The sequence below is a fragment of the Tachyglossus aculeatus genome, chromosome 3 (assembly GCF_015852505.1).
Source record: "Tachyglossus aculeatus isolate mTacAcu1 chromosome 3, mTacAcu1.pri, whole genome shotgun sequence".
NCBI classification, from domain to species: domain Eukaryota; kingdom Metazoa; phylum Chordata; class Mammalia; order Monotremata; family Tachyglossidae; genus Tachyglossus; species Tachyglossus aculeatus.
The window spans coordinates 2,868,645-2,886,590 of NC_052068.1; the positions used below are offsets into that span (position 1 = coordinate 2,868,645).

The 17,946-nt window shown below is 45.6% G+C and overlaps 1 protein-coding gene across 5 annotated transcripts in view; it reads left to right on the forward strand.

Moving 5' to 3' along the window:
• The window catches only part of PTPRE (protein tyrosine phosphatase receptor type E), a 212,236-nt gene that overhangs the window by 124,027 nt on the left and 70,263 nt on the right, over positions 1–17,946 (forward strand). For 4 of the 5 annotated variants that reach the window (XM_038743959.1, XM_038743961.1, XM_038743962.1 and 1 more), the window contains 4 exons: positions 1,323–1,359; positions 5,090–5,187; positions 12,022–12,141; positions 15,612–15,775. In XM_038743959.1, coding sequence (XP_038599887.1) covers positions 1,323–1,359; positions 5,090–5,187; positions 12,022–12,141; positions 15,612–15,775 — 419 coding nt within the window. The remainder of the gene's footprint in view (positions 1–1,322; positions 1,360–5,089; positions 5,188–12,021; positions 12,142–15,611; positions 15,776–17,946) is intronic. The other variant, XM_038743960.1, reaches the window with a different exon arrangement.

Consider the following 17,946-nt stretch of genomic DNA (forward strand, 5'->3'; position numbering starts at 1 on the left):
GTCTAAAAGATGATGATGATGATGATGGCATTTGTTAAGCGCTTACAACGTGCAAAGCAATCAATCAATCAATCAATCAATCGTATCTATTGAGCGCTTACTGTGTGCAGAGCACTGTACTAAGCGCTTGGGAAGTATAAGTTGGCAACATATTTTTCATTTAGACTGTGAGCCCACTGTTGGGTAGGGACTGTCTCTATATGTTGCCAACTTGTACTTCCCAAGTGCTTAGTACAGTGCTCTGCACACAGTAAGTGCTCAATAAATACGATTGATGATGATGATGAACATATAGAGACAGTCCCTACCCAATGGTGGGCTCGCGCTTGAGAGGATACAAGGCGATCAGATTGTCCCACGTGGGGCTCAGAGTCTTCATCCCCATTTCACAGATGAGGGAACTGAGGCCCAGAGAAGTGAAGTGACTTGCCCAAAGTCACCCAGCTGACGATTGGCAGAACTGGGATTTGAACCCATGGCCTCAGACTCCCAAGCCCGTGCTGTTTCTCAATGGTATTTATGGAGCGCTTGCTGTGTGCAGAGCACTGTACTGAGCGCTTGGAAGAGGACAGTGTGCTTTTACAGTGGACTTTTAGACTGTGAGCCCACTGTTGGGTAGGGACTGTCTCTATATGTTGCCAACTTGGACTTCCCAAGCGCTTAGTACGGTGCTCTGCGCACAGTAAGCGCTCAATAAATGCGATTGATGATGATGATGAACATATAGAGACAGTCCCTACCCAATGGTGGGCTCGCGCTTGAGAGGATACAAGGTGATCAGATTGTCCCACGTGGGGCTCAAAGTCTTCATCCCCATTTCAGAGATGAGGGAACTGAGGCCCAGAGAAGTGAAGTGACTTTCCCAAAGTCACCCAGCTGATGATTGGTAGAACTGGGATTTGAACCCATGACCTCAGACTCCCAAGCCCGTGCTGTTTCTCAGTGGTATTTATGGAGCGCTTGCTGTGTGCAGGGCACTGTACTGAGCGCTTGGAAGAGGACAGTGTGCTTTTACAGTGGACTTTTAGACTGTGAGCCCACTGTTGGGCAGGGACTGTCTCTATATGTTGCCAACTTGGACTTCCCAAGCGCTTAGTACAGTGCTCTGCGCACGGTAAGCGCTCAATAAATACGATTGATGATGATGATGATGACAGTAGGGTTGGGGGAAGGGACCCCTGACTTTGAGGGGCCTCCAGGTTAGGAGGGGCCCCAGGAGAGGGGGTCCCCGGCTTGGGGATGGGCGGGCGGGTGAAGGAGAGGGAGGAAGCCCCCATCTGAAACCCTCCTGGCGCTCACCAGAGTCCGTTTTATTTCTCTAGGGCTACAAAGAAAAGAATAAATTCATAGCAGCTCAAGGTAAGGCAACTCTAAAGCGTTAGATAGCTCAAAAGGTGAAATCACTTCTTCATCGGACATCAGGTATCCTAATATTCCACCCGAAGATCCAAGTATTCATTCATGCAATCGTATTTATTTGAGATTACTTATTTATTCATTTATTTATTTATTTATTTATTTATTTATTTATTTATCATTTGTTTATCTATCATTTGTTAATTCATCTGTCATTTATTTATTTATTGTTTGTTTGTTTATTATTTATTTATTTATTATTTATTTATTTATCATTTGTTTATTTATTTATTATTTGTTCATTTATTTATTATTTGTCTATTTATTTATCATTTGCTTACCTATTTATCATTTATTTATTTATTGTTTGTTTCTTCTTTAGTTATTTATTTACTTATCATTTATCATTTATTTATTTATTGTGTGTTTATTATTTATTTATTTACTTATTTATTTATTTATTTATTATTTATTATTTGTTGTTTGTTTATCATTTATTTATTTATTTACCTAGCATTTATCATTCATTTATTTATTGTGTGTTTATTATTTATTTATTTACTTATTTATTTATTTATTTATTTATTTATTGACTTATTTATTTATTTGCTTATTTGCTTATTTATTTATTATTTGTTTATTTATTCATTGTTTGTCTATTCATTGTTATTTATTTACTTATTTATTTATTTGCTTATTTATTTATTATTTGTTTATTTATTCATTGTTTGTCTATTCATTGTTATTGATTTATTTACTTATTTACTTATTTATTTATTATTTGTTCATTTATTCATTGTTTGTTTATTTATTATTATTTATTTATTTATTTATTTACTTATTTATTTATTATTTGTTTATTCATTGTTTGTTTATTTATTATTTATTTACCATTTGTTTGTTTATTATTTATTTATTCATTTATGTATGTGTTTATTTTTGAGAGGGCAAATCATCATCGATCATCATCAATCGTATTTATTGAGCGCTTACTATGTGCAGAGCACTGTACTAAGTGCTTGGGAAGTCCAAATTGGCAACATCTAGAGACAGTCCCTCCCCAACAGTGGGCTCACAGTCTAAAAGGGGGAGACAGAGAACAAAACCAAACATACTAACAAAATAAAATAAATAGAATAGATATGTACAAGTAAAATAAATAAATAAATAGAGTAATAAATATGTACCAACATATATACATATATACAGGTGCGCAAATACGATCGATTGATTTATTGAGCGCTTACTGTGCGCAGAGTACTGTACCAAGCGCTTGGGAAGGACAAGTCGGCAGCATCTAGAGACGGTCCCTACCCAACAGCGGGCTCATCATCATCATCAATCGTATTTATTGAGCGCTTACTGTGTGCAGAGCACTGTACTAAGCGCTTGGGAAGTACAAGTTGGCAACATCTAGAGACGGTCCCTACCCAACAGTGGGCTCACAGTCTAGAAGGGGGAGACGGACAACCAAACAAAACATATTAACGAACTAAAATAAATAGTATGTCTACTCAAGCCTGAGGCCTAGGAGATTATGAGTTTCCCACTACAAGAGTAGTAGTTCATCATCATCATCAATCGTATTTATTGAGCGCTTACTGTGTGCAGAGCACTGTACTAAGCGCTTGGGAAGTACAAACTGGCAACATATAGAGACAGTCCCTACCCAACAGTGGGCTCACAGTCTAAAAGACTGTAGCAGTTGGAGTCATAATAATAATAATAATAATAATAATAATAATAATAAAATAATAATAATAATAATAACGGCATTTATTAAGCACTTACTATGTGCAAAGCACTTTTATAATAATAATAATAATAATAATAATAATAATAATGATAGCATTTATTAAGCGCTTACTGTGTGCAAAGCACTCTTCTAAGTGCCGGGGAGGTTGCAAGGTGATCAGGTTGTCCCACTGGGGACTCACAGTCTTCATCCCCATTTTCCAGATGAGGGAACTGAGGCCCAGAGAAGTGAGGTGACTTGTCCAAAGTCACACAGCCGACAGTTGGCAGAGCCGGGATTAGAACCCGTGACCTTCTGCCTTCCAGACCAGGGATCTATCCGCCCCGGATGGCAGAACTCTCGGAACTGCGGGAACCGAGAAGCAGCGTGGCTCAGTGGAAAGAGCCCGGGCTTGGGAGTCAGAGGTCATGGGTTCTAATCCTGGCTCCACCACTTGTCTGCTGTGTGACCTCGGGCAAGTCACTTAACTTCTCGGTGCATCTGTTATCTGTAAAATGGGGATTAAGACATGAGTCCTACATGGGACAACCTGATCACCTTGTATCTATCCCAGCGCTTAGAACAGTGCTTGGCACATAGTAAGCGCTTAACAAATACCACCGTTATTATTATTAACTGGCGTCTGCAGACTCCTGAACTTTTTCACTGAGAGAAGAGCCCTGCTCAAAATTCCAGAACCCAGGGATCGGGTACATTTCCCTCCTCCCTCTCCTTGCCCGGCGCTCAGTACAGTGCTGTGCACTCAGGAAGCTTTTAATAAATCCTACTACCACCATCACAAATACTACATGAGAAACAGTGTGTTCTAGTGGAAAGAGCCTGGGCCTGGGAGAGAAGCAGCGTGGCTCAGTGAAAAGAGCCCGGGCTTTGGAGTCAGAGGTCACGGGTTCGAATCCCGCTCCGCCACGTCTGCTGTGTGACCTTGGGCAAGTCACTTCACTTCTCTGAGCCTCAGTTACCTCATCTGTAAAATGGGGGTTAAGACTGTGAGCCCCACGTGGGACTTCTTGATCACCTTGTATCCCCCCCAGCGCTTAGAACAGTGCTCTGCACATAGTAAGCGCTTAACAACTGCCATTATTATTATTATAAATTGATTTCCCCCTTCTAGACTGCGAGCCTGTTGTTGGGTAGGAACCGTCTCTATATGTTGTCGATTTGTACTTCCCAAGCGCTTAGTACAGGGCTCTGCACACAGTAAGCGCTCAATAAGTATGATTGAATAAATGAATGGGAGGCAGAGGACCTGGGTTCTAATCCAGGCTCCACCACTTGTCTGCTGTATGACTTCGGGTAAGCCCCTTCCCGCTCTAGACTGTAGCTTGTTCTGGGCAGGGAACGTGTCTGCTAATTCTGCGTACTGTCCTCTCCCAAGTGTTTAGTACAGTGCCCTGCACATAGTAAGTGCTCAATAAATACAACAGATCGATTGGTTCTCTGGGCCTCAGTTCCCTCATCTGCAAAATGGGGATTCAGTTCTTCCTCCCATTTAGACTGTGAGCCCCGTGTGGGACCTAATCATCTTCTATCTACCCCAGCGCTTAGTAGCCACGTGGCCTAGTGGTAAGAACACGGGTTTGAGAGTCAGAGGATGTGGGTTCTAATCCCGGCTCCACCACATGTCCGCAAGCCACTTCGCTTCTCTGTGCCTCAGTTCCCTCATCTGTAAAATGAGGATGAAGACGGTGAGCCCCATGGGGGACATCCCGATGACCTTGTATCCACCCCAGCATTTAGAACAGTGCTTGGCACATAGTAAGCGCTTAACAAATACCATCATAATTATCATTATTATTATAATTATTGCATTGCACTTTCCCAAACACTTAGTACAATGCTCTGGACGTAGTAAGCGCTTAAAAATACAATTGATTAACTGATTGCTGCATCATCTGATACTGCTGCTACTACTACTACTACTACTAGTATTTCTGGCCATCTGTGCAGACTGTAAAATTTTCCCTCTCCCGTTGGCAGGCCCCAAGCAGGAGACAGTGAACGACTTCTGGAGAATGATTTGGGAGCAGAAGTCCGCCACTGTCGTCATGCTCACCAATCTGAAAGAGAGGAAAGAGGTAAGCCCATCTCATCGACCGCCTTCGTTTCTCGTCTCTCTCTTGAGACTTTTTCCTGTCGAGCAGCGGAGGGCTAGCTCTGGGATGGTAACACGATTAACCACTTCCCCTTCCCCTCTCTCGCGCGCTCTCCCCCGCTGTTGCCAAAAATACGGCCGTGACTCAATATTTTCATCATGAGCCATGACTAACTCCGATCTCCTCTTTTTTTCCCCCCATCCGGCTACCCCTTTTGGAATACTTGGTCATACTTAGAAATGAAAACCTTCCATGAGCAGTTTTTACTTCAGGGATTTCTTTTATTGTGCCCACGGGGTCTAAACCAAACAGGGACTTTTCTGCCCCTTTCCCTATCTCTCTCTCTCTGTCTCTCTGCCTGTCTCTCTCTCTCTGTCTCTCTCCCTGCCCCTTTTTCTCTGTTTCTTTGCTACTCTGTCTCTCTCTTCCTGACCCTCTCGGCCTTCTCTGTCACCTCCCCTCTCTCGGTGTCTCCCTGTCTCTCTGTGTGTCTCTCTCTCTCCCTGACCCTTCTGTCTTTTCCTTAACTTCTTTGTCTCCCTTTTCCTGTCCCTCAATGCCTCACAGCCATCTCTGTCTCTCTCCCCTTCCCTCCCTCTCCTCTCTCGGTATCTCCCTGTGTCTCTGTGGGTCTCTCTCTCCATGGCCCTTCTGTCCTTCTCTTTGCCACTCTCTCTGTCTCTCTTTTTTCACCTCTGATTGCTTTCTCCTCTTTCCCCTTTCCTCCTTCTCCTCTCTCTTCTCTCTGTCTCTCTGCCCGCCCTTTCTCTCGTTCTCTTTGCTTTTCTCTTCTCCTGTCCCTCACGGCCTTCCCTTTCATTCCCTCCCCTTTCCTCCCTCTCCTCTCTTTCTGTTTTATTACTCTATTTATTTATTTATTTATTTATTTATTTATTTTACTTGTACATTTCTATCCTACTTATTTTATTTTGTTGGTATGTTTGGTTCTGTTCTCTGTCTCCCCCTTTTAGACTGTGAGCCCACTGTTGGGTAGGGACTGTCTCTATGTGATGCCAATTTGTACTTCCCAAGCGCTTAGTACAGTGCTCTGCACATAGTAAGCGCTCAATAAATACGATTGATTGATTGATTGATTGTTTTCCTGTCTCTCTTTCTCTATCTCCCTGCCCTTTCTCTTCTTCTCTTTACCTCTTATCTCTGTCTCTCTTTTCCTGTCCCTCACTGCCTTCTCTTTCTCTTCCCCTTTCCTCCCTCTCCTCTATCTCCCTGTCTCTCTCTCCCTCCCCATCTCTCTTTCTCTTTGCCTCTATCTCTGTCTTTTTCTCTTTTTCTGTCCCATGCCTTCTGACTCTCCCATTTCCTCTCTCTCCTGTCTTCCTGTTTTTCTGTGCCCCATCTCTCCATCTGTTTGTTAGCCCCTTTTCTCTTTCTCTTTGCTATGCTCTGTGTCTCTCTCTTCCTGTCCTCACCACTTTCTCTTTCACTCTCTCTCCATTTCCTCCCTCCCTCCTTCTCTCTCTCTCTCTCCCTCTGCCCCTCTTCATTCATTCAATCGTATTTATTGAGCACTTACCGAGTGCAGAGCACTGTATTAAGCACTTGGAAAGTACAATTCGGGAACAGATAGAGACAATCCCTAGCCAACAACGGGCTCACAGTCTAGAAAGGGAGAAGCCTCTCTCTCATTTTCTTATCTTCTTTCTCCTTTCCTCCCTTCCTGTCTCACTCCCTCTCCTTCTCCCCCACTCTTTCTCCCACTTTCTCTCTCCCTCTTCCCCCATCTTTGCCTCTGTCCACCCACAGCGGCCCAGACCCTCCGGGGGACCGGCCTTTTCCCGTGTGTGACCTGTCTGCTGCGTGGTGCCCAGGGTGCCCCCCCGGCATAATGCCAAGGTCTTCCAGTGCTGGCTCACAGAGCTGTGCTCTGGAAGAAGCCGGCCCCCAGAAAGGAAGCAGACTGGCTCAGAGTCAGGGTGGCAGGGCCCCCTGACATGATGCCAAGGTCTCCTGGTGCTTGCTCACAGTGTCCCACACAGGAAGAGACCGACCCCCTGGCAGGAAGCAGGCCGGCTTGGTATCGGGGGGCTCCCCGGGATGGCAGGGCCTCCCGGCTGGCTCGCGGGGTCACGCTCAGGAAGAGTCCGGCCCCCTGGCAAGAAGCAGGCTGGCTCGGAGTCAGGGGGCACCCAGGGGTGGTATGCCCCCCACCCACCCCGTGTGATGCTGGGGTCTCCCCATGCTGGCTCACAGCAAGAGGCCGGCCCCCTTTCATTCAATCGTATTTATTGAGCGCTTACTGTGTGCAGAGCATTGTACTAAGCGCTTGGGAAGGACAAGTTGGCAACATATAGAGACGGTCCCTACCCAACAGGTCCCTACACTACAGTGGGCTCACAGTCTAGAAGGGGGAGACAGAGAAGAAAACACAGTAACAAAATAAAATAAATAGAATAAATATGTACAAATAAAATAGAGTAATAAATATGTACAAACATATATACATATATACAGGTGCTGTGGGGAGGGGAAGGAGGTAAGGCGGAGGGGACGGAGAGGGGGAGGAGGGGGAGAGGAAGGAGGCGGCTGAGTGTGGGAAGGCCTCCAGGAGGAGGTGAGCTCTTAGTAGGGCCTAGAAGGGAGGAAGAGAGCTAGCTTGGTGGATGTGTATATATGTGTATGTGTTTGTACATATTTGTTACCTTATTTATTTATTTATTCATTTTACTTGTATATATCTATTCTATTTATTTTATTTTGTTAGTATGTTTGGTTTTGTTCTCTGTCTCCCCCTTTTAGACTGTGAGCCCACTGTTGGGTAGGGACTGTCTCTATATGTTGCCAACTTGTACTTCCCAAGCACTTAGTACAGTGCTCTGCACACAGTAAGCTCTCAATAAATACAATTGATGGTGATGATGATGATGATGTGCGGAGGGAGGGCATTCCAGGCCAGGGGGAGGACGGGGGCCCTGACAGGAAACAGGCCGGCTTGGGGTCAAGGGATGACAGGGCCCCCTTGACGTGATGCCAGTGTCTCCCGGTGCTGGCTCACGGAGACACACACAGGAAGACGTGACACACACCCTGGACAGGAAGCAGACCGGCTAGGGGTCAGGGGCACCCAGGAGCAGCAGGGCTCCCTGGCATGATGCTAATAATAATAATAATAATAATAATAATAATAATAATGGCATCTGTTAAGCGCTTATTAGGTGCCAGGCACTGTACTGAGCACTGGGGTGGATACAGGCAAATCGGGTTGGACAGAGCCCATGTCCCACATGGGGCTCACAGTCATTCATTCCCCTTTCAGACTGTGAGCCCACTGTTGGGTAGGGACTGTCTCTATATGTTGCCAATTTGTACTTCCCAAGCACTTAGTACAGTGCTCTGCACATAGTAAGCGCTCAATAAATACGATTGATGATGATTCCCTCATCCCCCTCTCCATCCCCCCCATCTTACCTCCTTCCCTTCCCCACAGCACCTGTATATATGTATATATGTTTGTACATATTTTTTACTCTATTTATTTATTTTATTTGTACATATCTATTCTATTAATTTTATTTTGTTAGTATGTTTGGTTTTGTTCTCTGTCTCCCCCTTTTAGACTGTGAGCCCACTGTTGGGTAGGGACTGTCTCTATATGTTGCCAATTTGTACTTCCCAAGCGCTTAGTACAGTGCCCTGCACACAGTAAGCGCTCAATAAATACAATTGATGATGATTCATTCAGTCGTATCAATCGTTCATTCAACTGTTCTAAGCTCTGGGGTAGATGCAAGGTAATCAGGTTGTCCCACGTGGGGCTCACAGGCTTAATCCCCATTTTTACAGATGAGGCCCAGAGAAGTGAAGTGACTTGCACAAGGTCACACAGCTAAGTGGCGGCACGGGGATTAGAACCCACGTCCTCTTACTCCCAAGGCCAGGCTCTTGCCACTAAGTCACGCTCAGTCAATAGAGAAGTTGGAAAGGACAGGAAGGAGCGGCTTTGAGAAATCAGGAAGCCCCAAGCCGGGATTTCACGTGGCCCCGGTGGGAGCCACAGGAAGAGGAGGAAGCGGAGCCGGCCTCCTCTTTCCTTCCCTGCCTCCGCCCCTTCCCTCCCGTCCTGTGATTTTCATTCTGGGCTTCCCCCCACCGTCTGGTTTATTTTTACTCTTTCCAAATGATGCCATTGCCCAACCAAGTTCCCTCTGCCCCGCTCGGCGGGCGCGGCGGGCAGTGGGGTCCCACCCTCTTTGGAGAAGCCCGGGCTTGGGAGTTTAGACTGTGAGCCCACCGTTGAGTAGGGGCTGTCTCTATATGTTCCCAATTTGTACTTCCCAAGCGCTTAGTGCAGTGCTCTGCACACAGGAAGCGCTCAATAAATATGATTGATGATGATGGGTTCTAATCCTGGCTCTGCCAACTGTCAGCTGGGTGACTTTGGCCAAGTCACGTCACTTCTTCTAGACTGTGAGCCCGCTGCTGGGTAGGGACCGTCTCTATATGTTGCCAACTTGTGCTTCCCAAGCGCTTAGTACAGGGCTCTGCACACAGTAAGCGCTCAATAAATACGATCGAAGAAGAAGTGGCGTAGCCGGGATTAGAACCCATGACCTCCGACTTCCAAGCCCGGGCTCTTTTCACTAAACCACGCTGCTTCTCAAACCGTCCCAGCGCTCAGTACAGCGCCTAGGTACAATTATTACATGTCAAGGACTGCACTAAGCCCTGGGATAGATACAAGAGAAGCAGCGTGGCTTAGTGGAAAGATCCCAGGCTTGGGAGTCAGAGGATGCGGGTTCTAATCCCAGCTCAGCCACTTGCCAGCTGTGTGACCTTGGGGAAGTCACTTCACTTCTCTGGGCCTCAGTGACCTCAACTGTAAAATGGGGATCAATAATAATAATCATAATGGCATTTATTAAGCGCTTACTACGTGCAAGGCACCGTTCTAAGCACTGGGGAGGTTACAAGGTGATCAGGATGTCCCATGGGGGGGGCTCACAGTCTACATCCCCCATTTTACAGATGAGAGAACTGAGGCGCAGAGAAGTGAAGTGACTTGCCCCAAGTCACACAGCTGGCAATTGGCGGAGCAGGGATTTGAACCCATGACCTCTGACTCCAATCAAGACTGCGAGCCCCAAATGGGACAACCTGATCACCTTGTATCTATCCCAGTGCTTAGAAAAGTGCTTGGCACATAGTAAGCACTTAACAAATACCATCATCATCATTATTATTATTATTGTTGGCACATAGTAAGCGCTTAACAAATACCATTATTATTATTATTATTATTATTATTATTATTATTATTATTATTATTATTGGCACATAGTAAGCGCTTAACAAATACCATTATTATTATTATTATTATTATTGGCACATAGGAAGCACTTAACAAATACCATTATTATCATTATTATTATTATTATTATTATTATTATTGGCACATAGGAAGCACTTAACAAATACCATTATTATTATTATTATTATTATTATTGGCACATAGTAAGCGCTTAACAAATACCATCGTCGTTATTATTATTATTATTATTATTATTATTATTATTATTATTATACAAAATGATCAGGTCCCACATGGGGCTCACAGACTAAGTAGGAGAGAGAACAGGGATTGAATCCCCAATTTGCAGCTGGGATAAGAACTCACGTCCTCTGATTCCCAGACCAAAGCACTCTCCCCTAGGTCATGCTCTTTCTCCCTGACCTCTAGCAGAGAAGCAGTGTGGCTCAGTGGGAAGAGCCCGGGCTTTGGAGTCAGAGGTCATGGGTTCGAATCCCGGCTCTGCCACATGTCTGCTGTGTGACCTTGGGCAAGTCACTTCACTTCTCTGGGCCTCAGTTCCCTCATCTGTAAAATGGGGATTGACTGTGAGCCCCCCGTGGGACAACCTGATCACCTTGTAACCTCCCCAGTGCTTAGAACAGTGCTTTGCACATAGTAAGCGCTTAATAAATACCATTAGTAAGTAAGTAAGCTCACCAGCTAGTGAGGGAGATGGGCCGTAAGATGAATTACAGGTAGGAGGTAATAAAAGGGTGAAGATTCATTCATTCAGTCGTATTTATTGAGCGCTTACTGTGTGCGGAGCACTGTACTAAGTGCTTGGGAAGTCCAAGTTGGCAACATATACAGTCCTTACCCAGCGACGGGCTCACAGTCTAGAAGAAGGAGACAAACAACAAATCAATCAATCAATCAATCAATCAATCGTATTTATTGAGCGCTTACTGCGTGCAGAGCACTGTACTAAGCGCTTGGGAAGTCCAAGTTGGCAACATATAGAGGCAGTCCCTACCCAACAGTGGGCTCACAGTCTAAAACGGGGAGGCAGAGAACAAAACCAAACATACTAACAAAATAAAATAAATAGAATAGATATGTACAAGTAAAATAAATAGAGTAATAAATATATACAAACTATTTATGCATATATATAGTTCCTCTCCCCCTCGCCCCCACCTCCATCCTCGCCATCTTACCTCCTTCCCTTCCCCACTGCACCTGTATATATGGATATATGTTTGTACATATTTGTTATTCTATTTTACTTGTACATATCTATTCTATTTATTTTATTTTGTTAGTATGTTTGGTTTTGTTCTCTGTCTCCCCCTTTTAGACTGTGAGCCCACTGCTGGGTAGGGACCGTCTCTATATGTTGCCAACTTGTACTTCCCAAGCGCTTAGTACAGTGCTCTGCACACTGTAAGCGCTCAATAAATACGATTGATGCTGATGATATACAAACATATATACAGGTGCCGCGGGGAAGGGAAGGAACAAATGAATCGGATGCTCGTTCGGGTAATTTGGCAATTACCGTCCCTTAGGAAAAATGCTTCCAGTATTGGCCGGATCAGGGCTGCTGGCTGTATGGAAACATCCGCGTTTCCGTGGAAGACTGCGTGGTCCTGGTGGACTACACCATCCGGAAATTCTGCGTCCAGTCGGTAGGTTCCCCCGCCTCGCTTTCTTCTTCGAAGTCGTCTTCGAGATCCTCCCCAGGGAAACTTTCCGAAATCTCCAGTTTGCTATAGAAAGGTGGCGGGAGATGCATTCGTTCGGTCGTATTTATTGAGCGCTTACTGGGGGCAGAGCACTGTACTGAGCGCTTGGGAAGTCCAAGTTGGCAACAGATAGAGACAATCCCTACCCAACAACAGGATGGGTCTTGGTTTTTTTAAAAATAATAATAATAATAATGGCATTTATTAAGCGCTTACTACATGCAAAGCGCTGTTCTAAGCGCTGGGGAGGTTACAGGGTGATCAGGTTGTCCCACACGGGGCTCATAGTCTTCATCCCCATTTTACAGAGGAGGCCCAGAGAAGTGAAGTGACTTGCTCAAAGTCACACAGCTGACAAGCGCTTAGTACAGTGCTCTGCACACAGTCAGCGCTCAATAAATACGATTGATTGATTGCCAAGTGGCGGAGCTGAGATTTGAACCCATGACCTCTGACTCCAAAGCCCGGGCTCTTTCCACTGAGCCACGCTGCTTCTCGTGAGCCCCACGTGGGACAACCTGATTATCTTGTATCTCCCCCGGTGCTTAGAACAGTGCTTGGCACATAGTAAGCGCTTAACAAATACCAAAATTATTATTATTATTTTTGCTCATATTCACCCTGGCGCTTAGTACAGTGCCTGGCACCTAGGAAGCGCTTAATAAATAGCAGAGTGATTATTGTAAGGCCGGGGTCGAGGGGAAGGGCGGGGGACGGGAGGAGGGACACTGGAGCTGGAGGGCCGGGTGTGGAGCAGGATGCTCGGCGGGCCAGCAGGGTCATGGGTTCAAATCACACTTGTCAGCTGTGTGACTTTGGGCAAGTCACTTCACTTCTCTGCGCCTCAGTTCCCTCATCTGTAAAGTGGGGGTGAAGACTGTGAGTCCCCCGTGGGACAACCTGATCAACTTGTAACCTCCCCAGCGCTTAGAACAGTGCATAGCACATAGTAAGCGCTTAATAAATGCTAGCAGCATGGCTCATCATCATCATCATCAATCGTATTTAATGAGCGCTTACTGTGTGCAGAGCACTGTACTGAGCGCTTGGGAAGTACAAGTTGGCAACATATAGAGACAGTCCCTACCCAACAGTGGGCTCACAGTCTAAAAGGGGGAGACAGACAACAAAACCAAACATACTAAGTAAATAAAATAAATAGAATCGATATGTACAAGTAAAATAGATAAATAAATAGAGTAACAAATATGTACAAACATATATACATATATACAGGTGCTGTGGGGAAGGGAAGGAGGTAAGATGGGGGGGTGGAGAGGGGGATGAGGGGGAGAGGAAGGAAGGGGCTCAGTCTGGGAAGGCCTCCTGGAGGAGGAAAGAGCCTGGGCTTTGGAGTCAGAGGTCGCGGGTTCAAATCCCGGCTCCGCCAACTGTCAGCTGTGTGACTTTGGGCAAGTCACTTCACTTCTCTGGGCCTCAGTTCCCTCATCTGTAAAATGGGGATTAAAGCTGTGAGCCCCTGTGGGACAGCCTAATCACCTTGTAACCTCCCCAGTGCTTAGAACACTGCTTTGCACATAGTAAGTGCTTAACAAATACCATTATTTGTACCATTACCAAATACCATTGAATTACGTATTTATTACTCTATTTATTTTACTTGTAAATACCTATTCTATTTATTTCATTTTGTTAATATGTTTGGTTTTGTCGTCTGTCTCCCCCTTCTAGACTGTGAGCCCGCTGTTGGGTAGGGACCGTCTCTATACGTTGCCAACTTGTACTTCCCAAGCGCTTAGTCCAGTGCTCTGCACACAGTAATCACTCAATAAATACGATTGATTAATTGATTATTATTATTATTATTAACAAATATTATTATTATTATTATTATTGCCATCCGTTGCCCCATGGCCGTGGAAGGGATGGGGGTGGGAGGGGGTTATGAGCCCACTGTTGGGTAGGGACCGTCTCTATATGTTGCCAACTTGTACTTCCCAAGCGCTTAGTACAGTGCTCTGCGCACAGTAAGCGCTCAATAAATACGATTTATTATTATTATTATTATTATTATTATTATCAAATACCATTATTATTATTACTATCATTATTATTATTATTGCCATCTGCTGCCCCGTGGCCGTGGAGGGGATGGGGGTGAGAGGGGGTTGTGAGCCCACTGTTGGGTAGGGACTGTCTACATATGTTGCCAACTTGTATTTCCCAAGCACTTAGTCCAGTGCTCTTAGTAAGTGCTCAATAAATACAATTGATTTATTATTATTATTATTATTATTATTATTATTATTAACAAATACCATTGTTATTATTATTATTATCATTATTATTATTATTATTATTATTGCCATCCACTGCCCCGTGGCCTTGGAGGGGATGGGGGTGGGAGGGGGTTGTGAGCCCACTGTTGGGTAGGGACCGTCTCTAGTTGTTGCCAACTTGTATTTCCCAAGCACTTAGTCCAGTGCTCTGCACACAGTAAGCGCTCAATAAATAGGATTGATTGATTGATTATTATCATTATTAACAAATACCATTATTATTATTATTATTATTATTATTATTATTATTATTATTATCATTCTTATTATTATTATTATTGTCGTCCGCTGCCCCGTAGCTGTGGAGGGGATGGGGGTGGGAGGGGGTTGTGAGCCCACTGTTGGGTAGGGACCGTCTCTAGATGTTGCCAACTTGTACTTCCCAACTGCTTAGTCCAGTGCTCTGCACACAGTAAGCGCTCAATAAATACGATTGATTGATTTATTATTATTATTAACAAATACCATTATTATCATTATTATTATTATTGCCATCCGCTGCCCCGTGGCCATGGAGGGGATGGGGGTGGGACGGGGTTGCGAGCCCACTGTTGTTAGGGACTGTCTCTAGATGTTGCCAATTTGTATTTCCCAAGCACTTAGTCCAGTGCTCTTAGTAAGCACTCAATAAATACGATTGATTGATTATTATTATTATTATCATTAACAAATACCATTATTATTATTATTATTATTATTATTATTATATTATTATTATTGCCATCCGCTGCCCTGTGACCGTGGAGGGGATGGGGGTGAGAGGGGGTTGCGAGCCCACTGTTGGGTAGGGACCGTCTCTAGATGTTGCCAACTTGTATTTCCCAAGTGCTCAGTCCAGTGCTCTGCACACAGTAAGCGCTCAATAAATAGGATTGATTGATTGATTATTATTATTATTAACAAATACCATTATTATTATTGCCATCCTAACCTGTGGCCGTGGAGGGGATGGGGGTGGGAGGGGGTTGCGAGCCCCCTGTTGGGTATGTTGCCAACTTGTATTTCCCAAGCTCTTAGTCCAGTGCTCTGCCCACAGTAAGCGCTCAATAAATAGGATTGATTGATGGATGGATGGATTGATTGATGGATTGACCCGTTTCCCGTCGCCCGCAGCAGCCGGCCGAGTCCAGCAAAGCGCCCAGGCTGGTGACGCAGCTGCACTTCACCAGCTGGCCGGATTTCGGGGTGCCCTTCACGCCCATCGGCATGCTCAAGTTCCTCAAAAAGGTCAAGACCCTCAACCCCGCGCAGGCCGGCCCCATCGTCGTTCACTGCAGGTGGGTACCATGCCCCCCCCTACCCTGCTCGCGGCACCCCCAAGCCTCCCCCTGGCCCAATCGATCAATCAATCAATCAATCAATCGTATTTATTGAGCGCTTACTGTGTGCGGAGCACTGTACTAAGCGCTTGGGAAGTACAAGTTGGCAACATATACGGTCCCTACCCAACAGTGGGCTCACAGTCTAACTGGGCCCACCCAATCTCCCCCGCGGCCCCCGGTCACCCCCTAATCCTTTAGAGAAGCAGCGTGGCCCGGTGGAAAGAGCCCGGGCTTTGGAGTCAGAGGTCGTGGGTTCAAATCCCGGCTCTGCCAATTGTCAGCTGGGTGGCTTTGGGCAAGTCCTATAACTTCTCTGCGCCTCAGTTACCTCATCTCTAAAATGGGGATTAAGACTGTGAGCCCCGCGTGGGACAACCTGATCACCTTGTATCCCCTGCAGCGCTTAGAACAGTGCTTTGCACTTAGTAAGCGCTTAACAAATGCCATCATCATCATCATTCTCTGTGCCTCAGTTCCCTCATCTGTAAAATGGGAATTAAGACTGTGAGCCCCCCATAGGACAACCTGATCACCTTGTATCCCCCCAGCGCTTAGAACAGTGCTTTGCACATAGTAAGTGCTTAACAAATGCCATCATCATCATTATCATTCTCTGTGCCTCAGTTCCCTCATCTGTAAAATGGGGATGAAGCCTGTGAACCCCCCGTGGGACAACCTGATCACCTTGTATCCCCCCCAGCGCTTAGAACGGTGCTTTGCACATAGTAAGCGCTTAACAAATGCCATCATCATCATCATTCTCTGTGCCTCAGTTCCCTCATCTGTAAAATGGGGATGAAGACTGTGGGCCCCCCGTGGGACAACCTGATCACCTTGTATCCCCCGCAGCGCTTAAAACAGTGCTTTGCACATAGTAAGCGCTTAACAAATGCCATCATCATCGTCATCATTCTCTGTGCCTCAGTTACCTCATCTGTAAAATGGGGATGAAGACTCTGAGCCCCTGTGGGACAACCTGATCACTTTGTATCTACCCCAGTGCTTAGAACAGTGCTTTGCACGTAGTAAGCACTTAATAAATGCCATTATTATTATCATTTTGTCCAGCTCCCCCAACATCCCCTGATGCCCTCCGGGCCCCATTCAATTGTATTTAAGAATTAGAGAAGCAGCGTGGCTCGGTGGAAAGAGGCCGGGCTTTGGAATCAGAGGTCGTGGGTTCAAATCCCGGCTCTGCCAATTGTCAGCTGGGTGACTTTAGGCAAGTCCTATAACTTCTCTGAGCCTCAGTTCCCTCATCTGTAAAATGGGGATTAAGACTGTGAGCCCCCCGTGGGACAACCTGGTCACCTTGTATCCCCTGCAGCGCTTAGAACAGTGCTTCGCACATAGTAAGCGCTTAACAAATTCCATCATCATCATCATTCTCTGTGCCTCAGTTCCCTCATCTGTAAAATGGGGATGAACACTGTGAGTCTCACGTGGGACAACCTAATCACCTTGTATCCCCCACAGCGCTTAGAACAGTGCTTTGCACATAGTAAGCGCTTAACAAACGCCATCATCATCATCATTCTCTGTGCCTCAGTTCCCTCATCTGTAAAATGGGGATGAAGACTGTGAGCCCCGCGTGGGACAACCTGATCACCTTGTATTCCCCGCAGCGCTTAGAACAGTGCTTTGCACATAGTAAGCGCTTAACAAATGCCATCATTGTCATCATTCTCTGTGCCTCAGTTCCCTCATCTGTAAAATGGGGATGAAGACTGTGAGCCCGCCGTGGGACAACCTGATCACCTTGTAACCTCCCCAGTGCTTAGAACAGTGCTTTGCACATAGTAAGCGCTTAATAAATGCCATTATTATTATTATCATTTCGTCCGGGTTCCCCAACATCCCCTGATGCCCCCCTGGGCCCCATTCATTCATTCAATTGCATTTAAGAATTAGAGAAGCAGCGTGGCTCGGTGGAAAGAGCCCGGGCTTGGGAGTCAGAGGTCGTGGGTTCGAATCCCGGCTCCGCCACTTGTCGGCTGTGTGATTTGGGGCAAGGCACTTCACTTCTCTGGGCCTCAGTTCCCTCATCTGCAAAATGGGGATTAAGACTGTGAGCCCACTGTTGGGTAGGGACAGTCTCTCTATGTTGCCAACTTGTACTTCCCAAG